General features: G+C 44.0%; 1 protein-coding gene across 1 annotated transcript in view; it reads left to right on the top strand.

Annotated features, from left to right (window-relative positions):
- The first annotated feature begins 1,474 nt into the window (after positions 1-1,474).
- The window catches only part of PUSL1 (pseudouridine synthase like 1), a 159,098-nt gene continuing 135,937 nt past the window's right edge, over positions 1,475-24,635 (top strand). Inside the window, exons 1-2 of the mRNA XM_082273557.1 lie at positions 1,475-1,591; positions 10,957-11,014. Coding sequence (XP_082129683.1) covers positions 1,536-1,591; positions 10,957-11,014 — 114 coding nt within the window. The 5' untranslated portion in view covers positions 1,475-1,535. The remainder of the gene's footprint in view (positions 1,592-10,956; positions 11,015-24,635) is intronic.

The following is a 24,635-nucleotide window of genomic DNA, read 5'->3' as shown; positions in this document are numbered from 1 at the left end:
TCTTATTCACCCATCTCAACCATGGATCTTAACAGCCAGAGGATCCTTGCACCTTTATACATCCATGCTCATCCGACCATCCATAAATGGCTCAGCAGCAAGAAAAGATAAAGGATGCACTAGTGTGATATTGCTTAAAACGAATAAATGTATTCATCACACTAAACAATAAGAAATGCACTAACAAACTCTTGTTTCATATGCAGCATTGCACAGCATCATGGTCACTAAGGAGCACCGTTGCGGGCGATACCGCCAACCCTCACCCTCTCCGCGCTGATCATAGGCTGCTGGAGTTGCTCCGCTCGTGTCCCCCAGTGACTTCCAGTACGCCGTAGGTAGGTATTATCAAGAGGAAAATAAGAGGCACCACCTGTCCCAATATTGCAAATGAGCTGAAGGCTGCTATCAAAGCAACCTGGGTTTCCATAACACATCAGCAGTGCCACAGGCGGATCGCCTTCCTATCACACCTCATTGATGCAGTAATTCATGCAAAAGGAGTCCCGACCAAGTATTGACTACATACTATACTGTACATGGACATCCTTTTCAGTAAGCCAACATTTCTGTATTAAAAATCCTTTTTTTTTTATTGGTCTTATATAATAGTCTAATTTTCTGAGATACTGAATTTTGTGTTTCACTAGCTGTAAGCGATAATCATCAAAATTAGGAGAAAGAAATGCTTGAAATATATCACCCTGTGTGTTACTGAAATAAATTAACATTTTGATTATATTATAATTATGACATGCACCTGTATATTTTGCCCAGATAGCATGCTGATCAAAAAAGCAAGTGTGCAGCTGCCCTTCAGCATTCCTGGTCTGCATGCTTGTTGTGTTCAGTAACTTAGACAACACTAAACCTACAGGGTTAGCATGGCAGCCAGGCAGTTAGCATTTTCAGTAGGTGGCTATCAATTGAAGACTCTGTTGTTTTCTTCATCCCCTACATGTGTTTAGCTTTAGTGAACTTACCCCCTCGATTTACATGAAATGTGATGACAGACATATAATATATATTACAGTGAGCTTACTATAAGAAAAGAAACAGCACTGAACTATCGCCTCCAAAAACTTTTATTTTCCAAGAATTTGGCATTTATCATAAAAACAAAACCCTAAAATGCTCACATAGAGATAGTTTCCCTCCCGGCTGATAGAGGAAGAGCTCTGCAGTAGTGACGTCATGACTGCGAGACATTAGCTTTAAAGGACCCTGAAACCGCTCTATAGCTTGTTATGCTCCGAAGGTGTCCTATTGATGCCTGAACAACAAAGCCGCCTTTTACGCATAACGCAGCACACGTGAGTGTGTTTATTTTATAACTGAATGGCATCAAATATGTAAAAAGAGTGCTTTTATTGTAGAAAATTAAAAACAAATGCTTGGTTTCTGCGCAGGCAGTGCGGGGTCCCAGGGGTCTTTCCATGCAGGTGTCTCTGCCTTTGAGCGTCACATGGTGGCATGTGGGGTTGTGTTTGATTGGAAGTCGTGTGGTGTGATCTCTCTGGGCTTCCTGTGGGAATATGGCTTGTAAAGTTCGCTATTTATTATTTTTCCAGTATTATGGAACGAAATACAGGTAGTTATATAACCCTTATTGTTTAAAGTTGGTGACCTGAGCTGCATATTCTAATGGTACGTGTGGAAGTGTGTGGAAACCCTCATTGAATGTCATTTTGTTTGCTAAAGCACTCTTTGTTATAAATAATTACCACATCTTGTCCTTTGTTTACTTTTTTTTTTTTTTTTTAACTGCTTTAATACCGGGCATTTCACCCCCTTCCTACCAGGGCCAATTATCAGCTCTTAGCGCTGTCACATATTGAATGACAATAGCGCTGTCACATATTGAATGACCATAGCGCTGTCATGCAACACTGTACCCACATGACATTTTTATCGTTTTTTTCACACAAAGCTTTCTTTTGGTGGCATTTAATCACCACTGAGTTTTTTATTTTTTGCTAAAAAAATGAAAAAAGGTCGAAAATATTGAAAAAGAGTTTTTCTTCATTTCTGTCAGAAAAGTTTATAAATAAGTAATGTGCGCTGACTAGGCGGCACTGATGAGGAGGCACTAATATGCCGTACTGATAGGTGGCACTGATAAGCAGGCACTAAAAGGCAGCACAGATTGGCTTCACTGATGGGCACAGATTGGCATCACTGATGGGCACAGATTGGCATCACTGATGGGCACAAGTTGACTTCACTGATGGACACAGATTGGTGTCATAGATGGTCAATGCTGTGGCTGCACCAATGATCAGTGTCCTGATTACCTGTACAGGTCTCCCCTGCGAGGAGATGCCAATGATTGGCTTTCCTTTCCTCGCACTCTGTCAGTGTGAGGTGAGGAGAGACGATTACCAGCACTCCTGTGTTTTCATGTGATCGGCTATGATTGTACACAGCCAATCAGATAGGTAAAGAGCCGTGTCATTGGCTCTTTACCTAGATCAGGGTTGGGCGGTGTCCCAGGGATACGACGCATCCATGATTCCCAGAGACTGGGGCGAGGTCATATGATGTCATCCAAGAATGAGAGGGAATCCCACCCGCTGTCATTTTACTATACGGCGGGCGGGAGGTGGTTAAACTTTGTTGCTGCTGATCTCCTGCAGCCTCTTTGCACACATTCCAGCAATTGCTGCATGGCCTGCCTCAGGGTGGTTTTCCCTAAGATGACAATGGTGGAACGTGTCTGTGTAATCAGTGTTGGCACAGCCGTTTCTAATCTCCGCTGAAAATACAAAGTTACAGGGTGACAATGCAGGAGAACACTTGGGAGACAGCGTTTTGTCACCCTATAACAGGAAGTGCCTTAAGTCCCTTCAGGGCAGGATCACCCTATATTATTAAACTGCTTACCATCTGGACCAATTCTGACATTTCTCACGTACATGTAAAAGTCTGTATCCTTTTTTTTTTTTTTTTTTTTCTTGCTAGAAAATTACTTTGAACTCCCAAAAATATATTTTCTGAAAGCAAAGGCCCTGGAGAATAAAATAGTGGGTGTTGCAATTTTTATGTCACAGGATATATGCGCAACCGCTTATCAAACGCAAAGTTTCAGGTAAAAAGCACACAAACACACTATATTACCCAATTTATGGGTAAACTATAAAAGATGATACACCAAGTAGATAGATATTAAACAGATAATAAACATGTAAGGTTTGTAAATTGTTCACGCCCATGGAATAGCGACAAACTACAGGACATTAAAAATATCCATAGGTGATGCTTTAAAGGATAAGTTCACCTTTTAGCAAAAAATAATAAATGTAAATTTTTTTGCAGGTTATTTATTTTTTGTTTCTGGGGCCATGGAAAACATTGCACCAACGATCAGCACATCGCTTGTGCTGTGCAGGTTTCCTGCAGACCTGTCAGTGTATCTGTGTGCATCATACGGGCAAGCAGATACAATCTAACAGGAAGTTAGAATGAACTATCACAGCTCTCCACAGCGCCAGTAGTTAATTGAAAACTCAAAGCTGACAGCCGCAAAGGCTGCCGGACCCATTTACAGGACACTGTGAATGGGCGATGGGGGCGTAGCCCCAGTCAGTCACATTTTTTTTAAATTGTGACAGCTAGCGGCGTGGAAAGAGGATCCCTGCTAGCTGTCAAATTGTGGAGGCTGGTCCGTTCGTGATATGTTACACCCTGAATATTTAATATGTTATGAAAGGTGAACTTATCCCTTAACCAGTTGCCAACCACCCGCTGCAGTTTTACTGCGGCAAGTTGGATCAGCTGCGCGAACTGACGTAACTATACGTCAGTCGCACACAGGGCTAGGGGGCGCGCCTGCCGTCCCTGCGATGTGCAGATTTGTTTCAGAACCGATCAGTCATCAGGTCCCGGCCAGTGATTTTTGTCCTTGACCTGGTGATTAGTTCTGACCAATTGCAGAATGTCCTGTGCCTGTGTAATATAAACACAGGCACAGGAAATTATGCAATCTCCTCCCCTGGAGCCCTTTTTGGTTCCAGTGTAAGAAGAGAGAACTTTAGACAGTGAGTACACAAGCACTACACTGACACCAGTACACATAGGCACATTTGTCACCCCCTGATCACCCTCCCCCCCCCCCCCAGTTAACCCTTTCACTCCCTGTCACAGTGTCACTATATACAGTATAAAGATAATTTGCTGATCACTGTATTAGTGTCACTTGTGACGCAAGTTAGTGCGAGAGACAGTTAGTGGTGGTTAGTGTCAGTCCCAGATAGGTCTTCATGCAAATACAGTATGCTTAGGAATGCCCGCTCCTTCAAACTGACACCCAGTCAACACGGCATTTTTATAATTGCAGAACTCCTACCAAGAGCCAACTCACCGCTTGCATCAGGTCTGGGGGCTCTAGAGAGGAGTATGAGGCGGGGTGCTGTGACGTTTTCTGGAAGCTGTGTACAGCACCCTGATGGCCTCTCCCACCAGCCATGATTTGCCAGCATTACATAGGGAAGCACAGAGACCCATTCATGATGTGACTAGGTCAGAAATAAGGTATATAATTAGATTGTTGATGGCAGTGGGGGGTTAGACCAGGGAACACAAAACATAAGCAGGTAAGCTTTAAGCCACTTAAGGTGGAACTACAAGTCCTATCACTTTATTTAAAGTGTCTCTAAAGGCAAATATTTTTATTTAGCTTTGGGTAGAGTGGAGAGGTATAGAACTCCTGTCAGGTTTTATTTCTGTCTGTGCCCTCGTTAGGGTGATTCACCCTCTCTAGTTGTCTTGTTTACCATTAAACAGCCATAAAGATAAAATCAAATCCCACATTTGGGGTTGGCATCCAAACAGAAACAGAGGGGAAATCTTCTAATGGGGACACTAGTTCTGGTGACCTACCAGTATTCCCTGACTTTGGATGGATTTCCTCTCACATCCTGTTTGGCCACAGATGGCACAAAAAACTCATAGTGGTTATAACCCTGCCTTGCTCTATTCAAAATGAAAAACACTTTGAAGTGGTTGTAAACCCTTACATATACCCAGAGGAGTGACTAGCCTGACCTACGTCGGTAGCGCGCCCAGTGCCGGGGTTGGGGGCAAGCTCCCGCCCCCACTAGGCAGCTGGGATGCTGATGCATGGGGCTGGCGGCACCAATTGCCGCCGGCCACCTGCGATCCCTCCCCGTTGGGAGAGACGCACGTCAGCTGTCTTAAACACAGCCGACCATTCTCTCTGAAATGATCACAGAGGGCCTGTGATCCTTCTATAAAGGATCACAGGTCTATATGGTCATTTAACAAGCCCCTCCCCCCACAGTTAGTAAACACTCCCCTAGGCTCACATTTAACTCTTTAATCACCGACTAGGTTAACCCCTTCCCTGCCCGTGTCATTATTACAGTACCAGTGCATATTTTTAGCACTGATTACTGTAGTAATGTCACTGGTACCCCCAAAAGTGTAAAAAAATGTCAGTTAGGAGTCCGATCTGTCCGCTGCAATGTCGCAGTCCCGCTAACAATCACAGATCGCCGCCATTACTCGTAAAAAAAAAAAATAAAATAAATAAAAATGACAGAAATCTTTCCCCTAGTTTGTAGACGCGATAACGTTTGCGCAAACCAATCAAAATACGCTTATTGCGATTTTTTTTTTTTTTTTTTTTAACCAAAAATATGTAGCAGAATACAAATTGGCCTAAAAGAATGAAAAAAAATTGATTTTAAAATTTTTTTGGGGAATGTTATATAGCAGAAAGTGAAAATATTGTTTTTTTTTTCCAGAATTGTTGCTGTTTTTTTTGTTTAAAGCGCAAAAAATAAAAATCGCACAGGTAATCAATTACCACCAAAAGAAAGCTCTATTTGTGGGGGAAAAGGACATCAATTTTATTAGGGTACAGCATCGCACGACCATGCAATTTTCCATTAAAATAACAGTACCAAATCTCAAAAAATGGCCTGGTCATTAAGGGGGCAAATCCTTCCGGTCCAGAACTGGTTAAAGTCCAGAATTTATAAAGCATGTCTTAGCGGTCATAATAAATGGTGAGGAGAGCTGACATCACATTCTGCAGAGCTCAGTGAGAAGAGCTCTGAGAGCTGATTGGAGCGAAGGGACAACCCCCCCCCCTTCCACACACCCACACACACCTTAGGTTGTAAATCAGCTGGAGCTCCCTCCCCTGTCACCTTTTTTCTCTTGGTGTCAGCAAAACTTGTCAGACGTGATTCATGCTGATAGCAGAGGAACAAATCAGCAGACAGAAATGTGCTCCTTATTGAGTTAACACTATAGAGATATACAGTATGTGTTCATATTTCATATCTGTGGTTCACAACCACGTTACCCTCCTAAAATTAGTTGTAAAATCACAGGTTGCTTACTGTGTTTCATTGTATTTACCATAACTGGCTTTATGGTGGAGGTCTACAGAACTGTATTGTCTGTTTCCTGATTAATAAACATCTTACTTTACATCATTCAGTCTGCCTGAGCAACAGTAAGGGCTCTTTCACACGGTCCGCCTCCGTAGGCGGATCCGTGCTGCTCAGCGGGGATCGATCCGCCGATCCCCGCTGAGCCGGCGGATGACAGCTCCATCTCCGCTGGCAGTGCAGAGAGGGAGGTGTCACAGCTCCCGCTGCTCTAATCCGATCCGTTCCCTGAACGGATGGAAAAATAGGGTTTCCATCCGTCCGGATTTCACGGACAGGATCGGATATGGATGGCAGCGGAGGTGTCTCCGCTGACATCCGCTGCCCCATGGAGCTGCATGGAGGATCCGATCAGATCCGCCTAAAAAACTGACAGGCGGATCTGATCGGATCGCCCGTGTGAAAGAGCCCTAAACCACAAAACTGATTGGTTGACTGGATTAAAACCCAACTCCAGGTTTTCTATCACTTTGAATAGTTACCTACAATAAAAAGAACTAAAAAAAATAATTAATTTAGGCCAGGATGGCAGAATTACCAGAAATGTCCCCTTTGTCAGCAATGTATCATATTGTAGTAGCGTTATCTCTGTTCAATAATCAGCATTATGATCCAGGAGCAGCACAAGGACTTCCTATCTGCTGCCCGTACTGAGCCATTCAGAAAAAGCCTTGTATTTTTAATAATGGTTACTAGGCTTCCTCTAATTGGCTGAGGTGGAAATATATTTTTTACGGATGTCAAAAAAAAAAAAAGATGACAATGTTATTAAAAATATTCTGCTCCTATCTCCTCTAATGATGTTAATTAACTTTCTCGGCTGCTGTTATATTTTATAAATCTGTTTCCGGCTTTGCACAAGCCTGGCTGAGCTGGGTGAGTCAGACTGAATCACTGTATATGTGTTTGAAAGTGTCACATGAGGGAGGCTTGAGTCACCATTGTTGTGTTGGATTTGTTTCCATCTATTTTTGTACACTATATACTCAAGATTTTAAAGAGACCCTGTCACTAACCTAAACAAACGCAGGCAACAGTCAAGTATTTCAAATGTTACTTGCAGTGCTTGTCCTTTCCATAAAGGTTTTTTATTAACTTGGTGTGTGTCTGAGCTTTCTAGAAAGTGTTTATTCCCTATCATAGTCCCCTCGTTCCTTGCATATCATAGCCCTCCCCTCCTTTGGGATTGTCTATCTATTCTCTGTGCTGGTCCAGCTCCTCTGCCTATCCTCTCCCTACATAACCTTTTATGTAGCATGCTGTAAGCCATTGAAAATCCACAATTTGTGAACAATAGTTTGAAAAAAGATGACCATACATCTGTTTTTTTTTTTTTTTTAGCTAGCGGGCCTACTGAATAAAAATAAATAAAACATGCTCCGCACAAACAAGGTAGATGAAGGAATCCCCTCCCTCCACCGGAGCCTTGTGTCCCCGTTCACACTAAGGCGACCTGGTTGCCTCACAGGTCGCCGTAGGTCGCCTTCCATAGGGAAGCTGCGGACCCGTTCTAATAGGAGCGACACAAGTCGCTCCGACTTAGAAAAAGGGTCCGGAGCTTCTTTGGGGCGACCCGGCGCGACCGTCATAGACTTCAATGTTATGAAGTCCGTGCCGGCCGCTCCGAGGTCGCGGCGCGCTGCTCGCACCGCGACCTCGGAGGTCGCCCCACCAAGTCGGATCGCCCCAGTGTGAACGGGGCCTGTATCTTGACAGTGACACCCATGGCTTTTTAGAATACACTGATTAGTGGCTGCAGCCACTAATTGACCGAAAGTTTTCCAACATGTTTCTTCGACAAATGCTGATTAAACAATCAACTTCTGTCAAATGAGGGGAGTCCACAGACTGATCCTTGTTGGACCAGCCAAATTTTGATTGGTGTATGGCCAGCTTAAATCCCCACTCCGGGATACTGCTTGAATAAAAGTAAGGCCCCTTTCACACTTGCAGGTTCAGATCCCCCTGTCAGTTTTTCAGGTGGATCTGAATGGATGCCCCATGCATCTCTATGGGCATTCGATGTCAGCAGAGACATGTCCGCTGATATCCGATCCGATCCTGTCCGTCAAATCCGGACGGATGGAAACCCTATTTCCATCCGTCTGGTGGTCCGTTCTCATCCGATTCCCCCATAGAGAACAGCGGGGACCTGACAGCTCTGACTCCGCACACAGAGCTGAAACAGAGCTGCCATCCGCCTGCTCAGCGGGGGATCGGCGGATCGATCCCCCGCTGAGAAAAACTGACTCCACAGACGGAGCGGCAAACGTGAAAGGGGCCTAAGAGATGACAAGACTAAGGCAGGCCATAGATTATGCAATTTTCTTTGATTCCACCATGGGTGTAAGGAAAGAAATTGTTGGATTTCCTGCAGCTCTATTGTGTTCTGCCAATGGGGTCCTTGCCCTGCTGCATTGCGGACTATAACAGGTGGCACTAATCATTCTGGAAAAACCTAACAGGCTAGTTGTACACAAGTCAATCGACAGGTCGAATTGTGTTCAACCAGGGTGCCCATACACTGATCAAAAGAGTAACAAAAGCTGCAGCATCCAAAAATAGAGCACACATCATTACAGCTAACTTATTATCTGTGCATACGACCAAATATAATTTTGGCCGTACTTCAGCTTTAAAGCCTCACTCCAACCACTTGTTTGGCTGGGGGGATAAGTACAAGGTGAAATACTTGCCTTTGTTCATCACTCCTATAGGCTTACTCCTGTCCAGGCAACTGGTTACCTGAAGCCACTTCACTGGCTGGCTGGTAGTGCTGGGACAAGGCTATCCAGCTCCCAGGCCAAAGATGCCAAACTGCGCCTTAGGGTTAGGGTCAGGATGCCCACATCCTTGCAATAAACCATTGCACCCAGAGCAGCTGCCCCTTCTGCCCATCCCTTGTCTTGGCCGGTCACAGCTTTCTGACTTCATCATGAACAAAGAAGAACCAGCACTACATTGCAGGAGCAGCAACATGCCGAAATGTCAGACAACGGAGAAGTGTGCCGGCCCTGAGGATTGGGAGGAGTAAGTTTAGTATTTTTACTTATTCCCCCCCCCCCCCCCCCCCTAGCCAAATATAAACACTGCAACCCTCTAAATTTTTTATGACCTAAGGTTATGTTATGTTGCTGTATGCAACATCTGTGCTTTACGTCTGCCCTTTATGTGCTTGCTGTATGCAACGTCTGTAGTGTAGCATGTATAAGAACAGTGCTAGCGTAGATAAGATGTACACTATATTACCAAAAGTATTGGGACGCTTGCCTTTACACGCACATGAACTGTAATGTCATCCCAGCCTTAGGGCTCTTTCACACGGTCCGCCTCCGCAGGCGGATCCGTGTTGCTCAGCGGGGATCGAGCCGCGATCCCCGCTGAGCCGGGCGGATGACAGCTCCGTCTCCGCTTGCAGAGCGGAGAGGGAGGTGTCTCAGCACCCGCTGCCCTTTATGGGGGATCGGAGGAGAGCGGACCGCTTGTCCGCTCTCATCAGATCCGCTCCGATTACTGAACGGATGGAAAAATAGGGTTTCCATCCGTCCAGATTTCAGCACAGGATCGGATGCGGATGGCAGCGGGTGTCAGCGGAGGCGTCTCCGCTGACACCCGCTGCCCCATAGAGCTGCATGGAGGATCCAATCAGATCCGCCTAAAAAACTGACAGGCGGATCTGATCGGACCACCCGTGTGAAAGAGCCCAAAGTCTGTAGGGTTCAATATTGAGTTGGCCCACCCTTTGCAGCTATAACAGCTTCAACTCTTCTGGGGAGGCTGTCCACAAGGTTTAGGAGTGTGTCTATGGGAATGTTTGACCATTCTTCCAGAAGCGCATGCAGGCCAGTCAAGTTCCTCCACCCCAAATTTGCTCATCGATGCCTTAAATCATTTAGTGGAGGGGGGATTATGGTGTGGGGTTGTTTTTCAGGGGTTGGGTTTGGCCCCTTAGTTCCAGTGAAGGGAACTCTTAAGGCGGCAGCATACCAAGACATTTTGGACAAATTCATGCTCTCAGCTTTGTGGTAACTGTTTGGGGATGTCACCTTCCTGTTCCAACATGACTGCGCACCAGTGCAAATAGCAAGGTCCATAAAGACACAGATGAGTGAATTTGGGATGAAGGAACTTGATTGACCTGCAGAGTCCTGGCCTCAACCCGATAGAATACCTTTGGAATGAATTAGAGCAGAGACTGCGAGCCAGGCCTTCTCGTCCAACATCAGTTCCTGACTTCACAAATGAGCTTCTGGAAGAATGGTCAAATATTTCCATAGACACACTCCTAATTGTTGTGGATAGCCTTCCCAGAAGAGTTGAAGCTGGTATAGCTGCAAAGGGTGGGCCAACTCAATATTGAACCCTATGAACTAAGACTGGGATGTCATAAAAGTTCATGTGCATGTAAAGGCAGGCGTCCCAATACTTTCGGTAATATACTGTATATACAGTACTGTTCTCTGGGCTACTTTCTGGGCTTCTGTGTCTTTGCCTTTCTGGAAATGAAATGACCTGAATTCCATATTTCTGATTTTAGTGGGGTGATGAGGACACCGGCCGACCAAGCAGTTCTTGGAGTGCAAAACTACTTGGAAGTAAGTATCATGATACCACTTCATGTTTTTTTCACATCAGTTCCTGTGCACTAATGATTTGTGGATCTATGGACCCATAGAAAATTTACAGAAACAAGACATTTCTTTATTGATATTTAATCTACTTATAGATTGCTTTTTAAGAGCCTGTTCACACTAACGCGACCAGAAAGTCGCCCCATGAAGGAGCGACTTTTTAGCACGAATTTGAAGAGACTTTTGAAGAGACTTTGAAGAGACTTAAATGATAGGTGACTTTGTCTGTGGGGAATGTGGGGAATGCCTAGGTAATCTTTTTCTTCTTCCTGGAAAGTCTGATCACAGTCGCTTGAAAATAGATAAGGATCCGACTTGGAGGCGACTCCCATTGAGGTCGCTTGAAGTAGCACAGGAACCTTTTCTGAAGTCGGAGTGACTTAAGTAGTGCATATTAAAGAGGAAGTAAACCCTCCTCTGCAAGTTGTACCTATAGGTAAGCCTATTATAAGACTTACCTATAGGTTCTGTAAATATCTCCTAAACTTGCACCGTTTAGGAGATATTTACCTTACATGCAGCCAGTGACGTCACTGGCGCATGCGCTCTGAAGGAACGGCCGCTGGTGCTCCCGCGCGCGAGTGCCGTCACCGCGGCTCCGGCCAATCAGATGGCTGGATGCCGCGATCCCGGAAGATGGGCGACTGAACATGTCGCCCGTTATAGAGGTAAGCGGGCGGCACGGCGGGAGCTCGTTCTAAGGTAAGTATTTCATAATGAGCTAGTATGCGATGCATACTAGCTCATTATGCATTTCTCTTTCAGGGTGAGAAAAAAAAAAACTAATTTCGGTTTACAATCTCTTTAAGACGGCTCTCATTCATTTACATTGAATTTGTAATGACAAGCGACTTGGGGCAACTTGAGGTCACACAAGTCGCGTCCCAAGTCAGAGAAGTGTGAACCGGGTCTAAAAGTTCAGTTTATTATTTTTTTTATCATAACAAAACAAGAATATATTTTTCATTTGCTAGATTTAAAAAATATTGTACATACATATTTCATGTTTACTATTTCCAGCCAGAAGATGGAGCTGTAGGTTTCTTTTCACATGATCACCTGCCAAACCTTAAAGAGGAAGTAAACCCTCCTCTGTAACTTTTACCTATAGGAAGTTCCTTCAGAGCTCCGTGCCGTGACCGTGGGCTCCCGCGCGCATGCGCGGGAGTGACGTCGCCGCGGCTCCGGCCAATCAAATGGCCGGATGCCGCGATCCCGGAAGACATGTCGCCCGTCATACAGGGAAGCGGACGGCACGGCGGGGGCTCGTTCTAAGGTAAGTATTTCATAATGAGCTAGTATGCGATGCATACTAGCTCATTATGTGTTTCTCTTGCAGGTTGCAAAAAGAAAAAAACATTTTTTGGGGGTTTACAACCTCTTTAAAGTGTTTGTTACCCTAACATTTCATATTCCTGCTATAAGCCTGCTGTATCATGTACTTGTAGAAAAAGTATCCTGTTCTCTTTGTATTGCTTCCTTTGTGTGAAATTCCTGGTGTTCCTGCCAGCCCCTCTGCTTTCCTATTAAAAACTGACCACACTAAGCAGGAGAACACACTCTGTTCAATTCTCTAGTTCTGCTGGGAACTCATCCTGCTCACCTCTAATGATCAGACTTGTCCTGACACCACCCCGCATGGCCATTCACTGGGAAGCTCTGTGTTCTGTTGCTTCTTCTCCACTAAGTTCTTATGCAGCTGAGAACAGAGGGAATGTGATCACTTATAAAAAAAAAAGGCAAAAAAGTATTTATAATGTTGTTTTATATCTATACACAAATGTTTTGCCTTTCATTTCTATTTTAAACTGAATGGGTTGTTTTACAAGGTGATAGTTTGCAAACACTTTAAGTGTTTAAATGTAAACCCTAAAGATGGGCATATATGTGCAGATTGCAGGCTGAACGAAAATAATTGATCGCATTCCCCTATCAACGCTGTACAGCAATTCTGACAGCTGCAGTCAGCGCCTGTCAGAATACCTGATTTGATGCAGCCGCTGTTCAGCTGCCAATTTTCCATCCCGCTCCTTTGATCTTTCAATCAAAAAATTGTTGGGTGGGAGGCAGCCATTAGGAACAGGTATAAATTCATATAGTGTACAGCTGCAAGAAAAAGTATATGAACCCTTTGGAATGATATGGATTTCTGCACAAATTGGTCATAAAATGTGATCTGATCATCATCGTCTAAGTAAAAACAATAGACAATCACAGTCTGCTTAAACTAATAACACACAAAGAATTAAGTGTTGCCATGTTTTTATTGAACACGCCATGTAAACATTCACAGTGCAGGTGGAAAAAGTATGTGAACCCCTAGACTAATGACATCTCCAAGAGCTAATTGGAGTGAGATGTCAGCCAACTGGAGTCCAATCAATGAGATGAGATTGGAGGTGTTGGTTACAGCTGCCCTGCCCTATAAAAAACACACACCAGTTCTGGGTTTGCTTTTCACAAGAAGCATTGCCTGATGTGAATGATGCCTCGCACAAAAGAGCTCTCAGAAGACCTACGATTAAGAATTTTGACTTGCATAAAGCTGGAAAGGGTTATAAAAGTATCTCCAAAAGCCTTGCTGTTAATCAGTCCATGGTAAGACAAATTGTCTATGAATGGAGAAAGTTCAGCACTGCTGCTCCTCTCCCTAGGAGTGGCCGTCCTGTAAAGATGACTGCAAGAGCACAGTGCAGACAGCTAAAGACTTAGAAAAGTCACTGGCAAATGCTAACATCCCTGTTCGCGAATCTACAATACGTAAAACACTAAACAAGAATGGATTTCATGGGAGGATACCACAGAGGAAGCCACTGCTGTCCAAACAAAACATTGCTGCACGTTTACAGTTTGCACAAGAGCACCTGGTTGTTCCACAGCAGTACTGGCAAAATATTCTGTGGACAGATGAAACTAAAGTTGAGTTGTTTGGAAGAAACACACAACACTATGGTGTCCTTTTATGAACGGGTGAATTTTTTTCTCCGTTGGCTTCTCTACAGTTCTCCGGGGAAAATGATCACATCTGGCACCCCTTTTATGAATGGGAGAACTTCAGTTCGCCCAGGGTGATCAGAGGAGAACGGTTTTCTCGGAGATCTGTGTAGAAGTCAATGGGGCGTCTGTAATCTCGTGAGACAAAGCGAGATTACCGTAGTATGAAAATCCCTGGCGCGCTTTAACAAGCATAGATAAATTATCACTGCTGAGTACACGAGGTTAATAAATAATAGTCCCCTTACATATATATATATATATATATACACTGAATACACACACACATACATTGTATATATATATACACATTAAATAGATATCTAAATGTATGTGTGTATATATATACATGTATATATATACATAAATATGGCAGGGGGACATGATTACTGTGTTGGGGGGTCTGAACGAGGAAGAAGGAAGTCCATAATCTTCCTTTTTCCCCCTCAGTTCTCCCCCGATTCTGTCTTCACTCCCCGCTTCACAAGTTCCAAGCTGGTGAACCTGGGAGTGTGAATTCTGACCCAGATCGCCAGTGAAGTGCGGGGATCGCAGCTTCATAGTCTGGCTGTTTCTGTGTCTGTCAATGACAGATTCCCGTGTGAAGAGATGATCAGCGGAGAACATGTTCTCCCCCGATCATTTCTGTTTCATAAACTGAGAACGATCGGAAATGAGCTGTGATCAGCAGGATCACTGGTCATCTCCGTTTCATAAAAGGACACCTATGTGTGGTAAAAAAAGATGCACAGCACGCCAACATCAAACCTCATCCCAGCTGTGAAGTATGGTGATGGAGGCATCATGGTTTGGGGCTGCTTTGCTGCATCAGGGCCTGGACGGATTGCTATCATCGAAGGAGAAATGAATTCCCAAGTTTATCAAGACATTTTGCAGGAGAACTTAAGGCCATCTGTCTACCAGCTGAAGCTCTACAGAAGATGGGTGTTGCAACAGGACAATGACCCAAAGCATAGAAGTAAATCAACAAAAGAATGGTTTAAACAGAAGAAAATACGCCTTCTGAAGTGGCCCAGTCAGAGTCCTGACCTTAACCCAATTGAGATGCTGTGGAATGACCTCAAGAAAGCGATTCACACCAGACATCCCAAGAATTTTGCTGAACTGAAACAGTTCTGTAAAGAGGAATGGTCAAGAATTACTCCTGACCGTTGTGCACGTCTGATCTGCAACTACAGGAAACGTTTGGTTGAAGTTATTGCTGTCAAAGAAGGTTCAACCAGTTATTAAATCCAAGGGTTCACATACTTTTTCCACCTGCACTGTGAATGTTTACATGGTGTGTAGAATAAAACCATGGCAACATTTCATTCTTTGTGTGTTATTAGTTTAAGCAGACTGTGATTGTCTATTGTTGTGACTTAGATGATGATGATCAGATCACATTTTATGACCAATTTGTGCAGAAACCCATATCATTCCAAAGGGTTCACATACTTTTTCTTGCAGCTGTAGGCAGCTCAGCAATACCTTTCAGTTAAATATATAATTAAAAGTGTTTTGTCATAAATGTTTGATAAGTGCAAAAAAAAAAAATATGGTGATCCTGACAGAAATTTTGATAACTTATGACCTGATAACTTTGTGTGCTCTTCAGCCTTAACAGTTATTGTTCACAGCTTTCTTGTGGCCTTCAGACGCCTCTCTGCATGTTCTAAAAAAAAAAAAAAATTGGGAGGTATTTAATAGTCCTGTCCTAGGGTGACAGTGGTGCTTCTTCATAGATACAGTACAGTGAATGAACATTGTCTCACTAGGACAGGATGTGTCTTACTGATCGAATCACCAGGTGAAAAACAGCCGAAAAACACGATTGCAGTCCCTACATCTAAGTACTGGTAGGCTACAATGTATTTGTAGCAGAGGGCAGAAATATATATATATATATATATATATATATATATATATATATTTTTGGTGGGGAAATCAACCATCTCTAATAATTAATATATGAGCTCCTGTACCCTGCAGGGGGGTAGAAGATGAGGCTGATCTCAGTAGATAGCACTGACAGTATTGTCTTCTGTACCTGGATAAAGCCAGATGCAGGGCCGGCCTTTGGGGTGTGCGAGCTGTGCGGCCGCACAGGGCGCCATGGGCAACAAGGGCGCCGTGCGGCCATCACAGCTCGCAGAGGATCAGGCTGAGCTGTGTGAGAGATACACAGCTCGCCTCACTGCAACAATAGGTGATCAAGGCACGGCTGCACAGCGGGAGGGGGCAGCGACTGCGGCCTGGACAGGGTTAACACAGGCCGCGGCCGCCGCTTACCTCCCGCTGTGCAGCCGTGCCTCGATCACCTATTGTTGCAGTGAGGCGAGCTGTGTATCTCTCACACAGCTCAGCCTCCGATCCTTCCACGGAATCCACGCTGACTTCCTGCCCAGTGCCCACACATCCCCGGGAGTGTGGGCGGGCGGGAGGAGGAGAAGGGGCGGGGCGAGGAGGAGCTGACGATCTCTCCTCTGGCGTCAGTGCAGGGAGGGAGGAGAGATCGTCAGCTCCTCCTCGCCCCGCCCCTTCTCCTCCTCCCGCCCGCCCACACTCCGGGGGATGTGTGGGCGGGAAGTTTAAAGAAAAAAAAAAAAGCTGCAGACAACGTAAAGTAAGTGACATCCCTCTCCTTCAAAAAATGTAAGGGGGGGTCTGTGATGTAAGGGGGGCTCTATGTGTGGGGGGGGGCTATGTGTGGGGGTCTGTGATGTAAGGTAGGGCTCTCTGATGTGGGGGGCTATGTGTGGGGGGGGCTCTGTGTGGGGGGGGCTTTTTGTGGGGGGTCTGTGATGTAAGGGGGGGCTCTCTGATGTGGGGGGCTCCGTGGGGAGGGGGGGTCTGATGTAGGGGGGCTTTTTGTGGGGGGGTCTGTGATGTGAGGATGTGAGGGGGGCTTTGTGTGTGTGTGTGTAGGGGGTCTCTGATGTTAGGGGGGCTTTGTGTAAGGGGGTCTCTGATGTGCGGGGCTCCGTGGGGAGGGGGGGTCTGATGTAAGGGGGGCTTTGTGTCTGAGGTCTCTGATGTGAGGGGGGCTCTGTGTGGGGGGTCTCTGATGTGAGGGGGGCTCTGTGTGGGGGGTCTCTGATGTGAGGGGGGCTCTGTGTGGGGGGTCTCTGATGTAAGGGGGGCTTTGTGTCAGGGGTCTCTGATGTGAGGGGGGCTCTGTGTGGGGGGTCTCTGATGTGAGGGGGGCTCTGTGTGGGGGGTCTCTGATGTAAGGGGGGCTTTGGGTCGGGGGTCTCTGATGTAAGGGGGGTCTGTGTGGGGGGTCTCTGATGTGAGGGGGGCTCTGTGTGTGGGGTCTCTGATGTAAGGGGGCTCTGTGTCGGGGGTCTCTGATTTAAGGGGGGCTCTTATGTAAGGGGGCTAAGTTATTAGTGATCATAAAAAAGAAAAGTCAAATAAAGTGCAAAAAAGGTGCAAGAAAATTTGCGCGGGGGGGCGCCACGGGATTAGCTCGCACAGGGCGCCTGATCACCTAAGGCCGGCCCTGGCCAGATGCTTTGGTGCTGGCCATTTAAAGCTTCTGTCTTGGCTGAATTTAAAGTATTATGTAATATCTCTATGCAGGCATTACAGGGTCAAACTTTTCTGAGTTTACTCCTGTGATGGACTGGCGGCATGTCCCACTACAAGGAGGTTAGAAGACGCTTAGAACTGCAGAGACAGATACTGTAGTTCCATATGGGCTGTGCTTTGCTTTTTGAACTGCTACGTGTAGTTCCGTAATGTCCGTGTGGCTTCCTGGACACTGGGTCCCTGCTCTCCTCACTGCTCTTCCCACAACTACTGTCTGTGTTGTCCAGATGCAGTTCCCAGGACACACAGCCCTCTGAGGACCTGTGATGTGCCTATGAAGGACCTCTGCCCACCAGACCTTTACCCTGCCAGGTTGCCTGGACTTCCTCAGCTATGGCTACTTTTAGCTGGTAAATCCCTTAACCCATGCTGTGCCTACTAGGGTCCACCCTTGTTGGGTACCCATATTGCTACCCCGTGGCCTGTTACCCTTGTGCTCTATCATATCCTGTCCCACAGACTATAAACCCTGGCTGTGCCTATTATGATTCCTGCCCCTTTGCTGTGCCTATTGTTGCCCAGTGAACTGTTTCCCTGTTGCTGCGCCATATTTCCTCTCCATGGACATTTAATCCCTGCTGTGCCAAACCCTGCTCTGCCTGGATCTGTGCCCAGCATGCTGGATTTAACCCTTTCTGCGTCTTCTTGTCACCTTGTGGACAATTTCCCCTTTGCTGTCCCATATTGCCATCCTGAGGACCATTCTCCCTTGCTGTGCCTTCTGGTCTCCTTGTGGACTATTTCCCCTTTGCTGCCCCATATTGCCATACTGAGGATCGTTCTCCTTTGCTGTGCCCTGTGAACTATTTCCCTGTGGCTGTGCCCCTTTTCCCTTCCATGGACTCTTTATTAGTGTTGTGATACATTGTTGCCCCGTGGACTATTTCTCTGTGTTGTGTCCTACTGTCACCCTCCCTGTATGCTCAAGTTCCCCAGTTAATGCCCTTACTTGAGATTAGCCTTTTTGTGCTCCCTCTCTCTCTATTCTCCTAGTTCATTGATGGCGATCCTTGGCACCCCAGATGTTTTAGAACTACATTTCCCATGATGCTCCACTACACTGCAGAGTGCATGAGCATCATGGGAAATGCAGTTCCAAAACATCTGGGGTGCCAAGGTTCGCCATCACTGTAGGTTCATCACAGTATTATGATAAAGAAATTCTACCAGATGAAATACTCCAGGCAGAGAACAGCGCTTGCTAATGTGTTCAGTGCACCATATAAAACATGAACATATCAAAATAAACTTATCTGTGCAAAATAACAAAAAAAGAATGTCTGTCTGTGTAACACCATATAATTCTATAATGCAAAAAAATTATATTTAAAGTTATAATGAAAGATAAGTCCAAGTGAATAATAGTGAGGAAAAAAAAAACATCCAAAAAGAAAAGAGAACTCCTTTTGTGTCCTTATAAACCAGTGCACTCCTTCTGTCGTAGTGATTCAGATTGTCCCAACCATGGATGGATGGATACAGGGAGCCAGGAATCACCCAGTACAATCAGTGAGTATAAACATTCCCACTCACCGGAGGATGTTGATCCTCCTTACCCTACGATAATGGGATCAAACGGGCTGATGTGATCTCTTATGACCCGAATGGAGTGTCACCGATTCTTCCTCCTTTGCCTTTCAGATAGTCCAAGCTCCAGGGGTGGTATGCAGGAAAAAATATAAAAAACGGAGAATGAACTCCACTTCGTGTAATAAAGTATGGTAGTTTATTTAGTTAAAAAATCCCATCAGGGCCATAAAAAACGAGTGCAATAGTAAAACCAAGCAAGCCAGACCCCCCGGACCGGGCAGAGGCTGGCCTGCTTTCCACCTACGAGTTGGTAAGGCGTGGCATGCGTCTCAGCTTCACGCGTTTCGTCATCAAAACATGGCATCTTCAGAAGCATTTGATCCTATTACCGTAGGGTAAAGAGGATCAACATCATCTGTTGAATGGGAATTTTTGCACTCCCTGATTGTACTGGGTGATTCCTGGCTCCCTGTATCCATCCATCCATGGTTGGGACACTTTGATTCACTACGACAGGAGGAGTGCACTGTTTTGTAAGGACACAAAATTAGTTCTCTTTTCTTTTTGGATGTTTTTTCCTCACTATTATTCACTTGGACTTTTCTTTCATTATAATTTTATATATACATTTTTTGCATCATAGAGTTTTATGGTGTTACACAGATATTCTCTTTTTTTGTTATTTTGCACAGATAAGTTTATGTTGATATGTTCATGTTGTATATGGTGCACTGAACACATTAGTAAGAGCTGTTCTCTGCTTGGAGTATTTCACCTGGTAGAGTTTCTTTATCATCACTTACCTATTGGTTGACACAGCAGCTGCTATACTTATTGTATTTAATTATTTTGCACCTTTGTCCATCACATTGTTTGGCACGAGTGGGTATATTCTATTACGGTAGTATATGCAATATTTTTTTTTATCGCAGTATTATATTCTAGTTTGTGGGTTTAGATATGTTAAGATATGCTTTACTGCAAACTCATGCTTTGTGTTAACCCCATCCTACTTACAGCTAACATTTCCTGGAAAGGTGCCTCTGACCAGAGATACATTAACCACTTCAGCTCAGAAAGGTTTATCCCCGACCAGGCTATTTTTTGCGATATGGCACTGCACTAATTTAACTGACAATTGCACTGTCGTTCGACGCTGTACCCAAATAACATTTATGACCCTTTTTTTTTTTACCTCAAATAGAGCTTTCTTTTGGTGATATTCCATCACCTCTGCGATTTTTATTGTTTCCGCTATAAACAAAAAAAACTGACAATTTAAAAAAAAAAATCTATATTTTTTACTTTCTGCTATAAAACAATAAAAAAGTGTAAAACAATCACATTTTTCATAAATTTAGCACAAAATTTATTCTGCTACATATTTTTAGTAAAAAAAATTCTCAAAAAGCGTATGTTGATTGGTTTGCGCAAAAGATAAAGTGTCTACAAACTATAGGATATAGTTTTGAAATTTTTATTTATTTATTTTTTTTATTTTTTACAAAGAATGGCGTTAATCAGCAACTTATAGCGGAACTGCGATATTGCTGCGGACAAATCAGACACCTAAAAATATGCACTGTCACTGTACTAATGACACTAGCAGAAAAAGGGGTTAACACCAGGGGTGATCAAAGGGTTAAATGTGTTATTAGGGAGTGCTTACTATTTATGTGGGGGGTGCTTTGACTGGGGGAAGGCAGAGATCCGTGTTCCTACTTAGCAGAAACACTAGATCACTGCCTTCCTTTGTCACAGAATGGAGATCTGCCTCGATTACATAGGCAGATCGCAGTTCTGCCTGTCTCCTGATCGATCGGCGGTTCCTGGTGGACATCGCGTTATCTGGACCTGCTGATTGGCTCCCGCTGTGTCCAATCACAGCGGAAGCAGGTCGCCGAAATTGGAAAAAAATTGATAAAAAAAATTGTTACGTAAAAAAAAAAAAAAATAAAAAAAACACATGCTGATACTTCTAGTTTTGGCATGAGCATCTAGACATCAATGAGCTCTGGTCACAAAAGGGTTAGGTTTATAATTTTCTTTTTTTTTTTCAAAATGTTGTCCTTTGTCCATGCAGGGCAAAGAATCCGGTTCATTGTCAAACCCTATTCTATCAGCAGATACTCACCTTGTCTTTTCCCTGTACATCTGCTGGGAGTGAGGAAGATACCCGTTACTTCTAGCTATGGAGGAACAAAGTGGCAGATTGTCTCTAATGCTTACACACGGGATTTCCTATGTATGCCTTTTACAGTAATCATACAGAATTCTTCATACTTTTAGCTTTACCCTTCATTCTCTGGAAACGAATTTATAAGAGAAGGGCGAGTAGTGAAACTCTCCTATTGTAGATTCTCTAGAGCAAGGCTGCTCCATATTTCCTGATTAGTTCTTTTCAGCAGAGCGAGAAACTGCCGTCAGATAACAGAATGTTACAGCGTTCGCCTTCTACAGATAAAACCTTAGAGGATGCTGAGTTAATGAGCGTTTAATTAAAGAATGAGGATGCAGTGCTGTGTCAGGCAGCTCAGTGCCATGTTCTCCCGCTGGGGCCTGCCGCTTGCATCACCTGCTAGTAATTAACAGGAACCCCTTCCAGACCCGTCCCTGCTGGAGAGATCAGACACCAGCTGGAGGATGTATTCAGGTAGACTGAGCAGCTCCTGCCTCTTTTATCTGCCTCTTTTTATTGGATGCTTCAAGAAGTTAGGCTGGCCATACACTAGTAGAATTGTATTAAAAAATTTTCATTCAATGTTCTAACCGTTATTAGGGTCAAACTCATGGTGATGAGCATGATGGAAAAATTAGCTTGAACAAAATCATTTCTGACAGCATAGGTGTTTTTTGTTCAGGAAAGTCCATTCATTCCATAAAACCAGATGCTAAATGGAAACTAAATTTTGAAGTACTATTGAACAACATTCTTCAAGTCATCAAATGTGCTAAGCATTTTCATATGAAAATCTACTAGTGTATGGCCAGCTTTAGAGCAAAAGGCCACCTTTTTTATTCATTCATTAAGAGACCCAAGACTCACTTGTTCTGAGATAAGTGGGTTATACTGTCACCAAAAACTTCTGTAGGCGGCAGTACAACCCTATTGTCTCAAAATAGCTGAATCCTGTGTCCCTTAACCACTTCAATACCCGACAGCTTTCACCCCCTTCTGCCCAGACCAATTTTCAGCTTTTAGCTCTGTCACACTTGAGTGACAATTGCGCGCTCATGCTACACTGTACCCATATGAATTTTTTTCGCATTTTTTTCACACAAATAGTGCTTTCTTTTGGTATTTAATCACCACTGGGGTTTTTTATTTTTGCTAAATAAACAAAAATGACCACATTTTTGAAAAAAATAAATGCGTTTTTCTTTCGGTTATAAATCTTTGCAAGTAAATCTTTCTTTATAAATCTAGACCAAGCTGTATTCTGCTACATTTCTTTGGTGAAAATAATGCAAATCCGTGTTAAATATTTAGTTCACAAACGATGGTATATACTGAATATCTGAAAATTGATTATGCCGGATGTATTGATGGTCTTTCTCATTTCTTACGGCCCGAAAATGCCAGGACAGTACAAATATCCCCCAAATTACCCCTTTTTGGAAAGTAGATAGTCTAAGATATTTAGTAAGAGGCTTGGCGAGTTTTTTAAAGTTGTAATTATTTGTCACAATTTTTTGGAAAATTAAGAAACAAAAATAAAATAGTTTTTCGCACAAATTGTTTTTTTTAAATACCGTCACAAGTGCAGTACAGCATCATCAAATAACTGGTGTGGATACTATTTGTTTAACACACTGTTACTAAAGCAATACAATTTTACCATAGTAACACTGTGCTACACTGGGGAAGTGATCAGGATTTTTTTTCTTTTTTTTTTTACACATTTATGATTTCTTATACCAGGGAATTTCACTGCCATTATTACTGAATGAAATTTATTAATTCAGTGTTTACTATCGTGGTTAGCTGTGATTGGCCACAGCTAATCAGAGTACTGATGGGTTGTGATTCGCCCTGTGTGTACCATGTGATCACTGTGACCAACCATGTACACCATGAATGGCATGAATCAAAGCCATTCATTGTGTACAATTGTCATGTAATCTGCTGTGATTGGACACAGTGATCACATGGTACTGGCAGCGGCTGGTACACTGATCAGTCATCTGCTGTGCCCGGTGGACACAGCAGGAGACAGATCACGCTGCAGCGTGGCTAATGGGGTTCATGTGAGGCCTGTTCCGGGTGGACGTCATCTGACCCAAAATGTCCCGCCTGGCCTATAGACAGACGCTGAGTGGGTCTTTTTCGTTCCGGGTGGAAGTCATATGACGTCCTTCCAGAACGCGCCTCGTAGGTGTTGCGGCACAATCTGTCACTTGCTCTGTCCACCAGACACAGCGGATAACTGATTAGTGTACCCGCCGCTTCCAGTATCATGTGATTGCTGTGTCCAGTCATAGCAGATCACATGACAATTGTACACATTGAATGGCTTGGAGTCATGCCATTCATTGTGTACAATTGTGTTGATCTCTGTGATTGGTCACAGTGATCACATGAGCTGTGATTGGCCCTGTCTGTACCATCTGTACCATGTGATTAGCTGTGGCCAATCACTGCTAACAACAATAGTAAACACTGAATTAATCAATTTTATTCAGTAAAAATGTTTGCTTTATAACAGTGAAATTCACTGGTAAAAGCAATCATAATGTGTAAAAAAATTCCTTATCACTTCCCCAGAGTAGTATAGTGTTAATGAACTCTAAAAAAATTGATTTTATGGTAGGTACAAAAAAAAAAAAAATTTTTTTATTGTTCGTTAAAGGACACAGGATTCATTTATTCTGAGAAATTTGGTTTGTATTGCTGCCTACAGAAGTAATTGGCAGCAGTATAACCCAGTTGTCTCAGAATAACTAAATCCTGTGTCTCTTAATGAAAGTACCGTATATACTCAAGTATAAGCCGAGATTTTCAGCATGTTTTTTCATGCTGAAAATGAACCCCTCGGCTTATACGCGAGTCACTGTCTTAGCGTCTTAGCCATGCCTATATCATCACCTGTGCTATGCCGATACCATCTCCTGTACCATGACCTGTGCCATGCCTGTACCATGACCTGTGCCATGCCTGTACCATGACCTGTGCCATGCCCTTACCATGACCTGTGCCATGCCTATACCATGACCTGCGCCATCTCCTGTACCATGCCCTCAGCCCCTGTTTTGTGTCTCGTGGTGGTCCAGTTGGGTCCAGTAGCTTCTGCTTTTCCCACCCTAGGCTTATACTTGAGTCAATAAGTTTTCCCACTTTTTTGTGGTAAAATTAGGGGCCTCGGCTTATATTCGGGTCGACTTATACTCGAGTATATATGGTAGCTGCTTTCCAATGTATGCATGTACATTTTATCTACATATACACATCATTTAAACATTTAAACAT

This window comes from Pelophylax lessonae (assembly GCF_965119305.1).
Source record: "Pelophylax lessonae genome assembly, chromosome: 12".
NCBI classification, from domain to species: Eukaryota; Metazoa; Chordata; class Amphibia; order Anura; family Ranidae; genus Pelophylax; species Pelophylax lessonae.
This window is presented reverse-complemented; position numbering and strand designations above follow the sequence as displayed.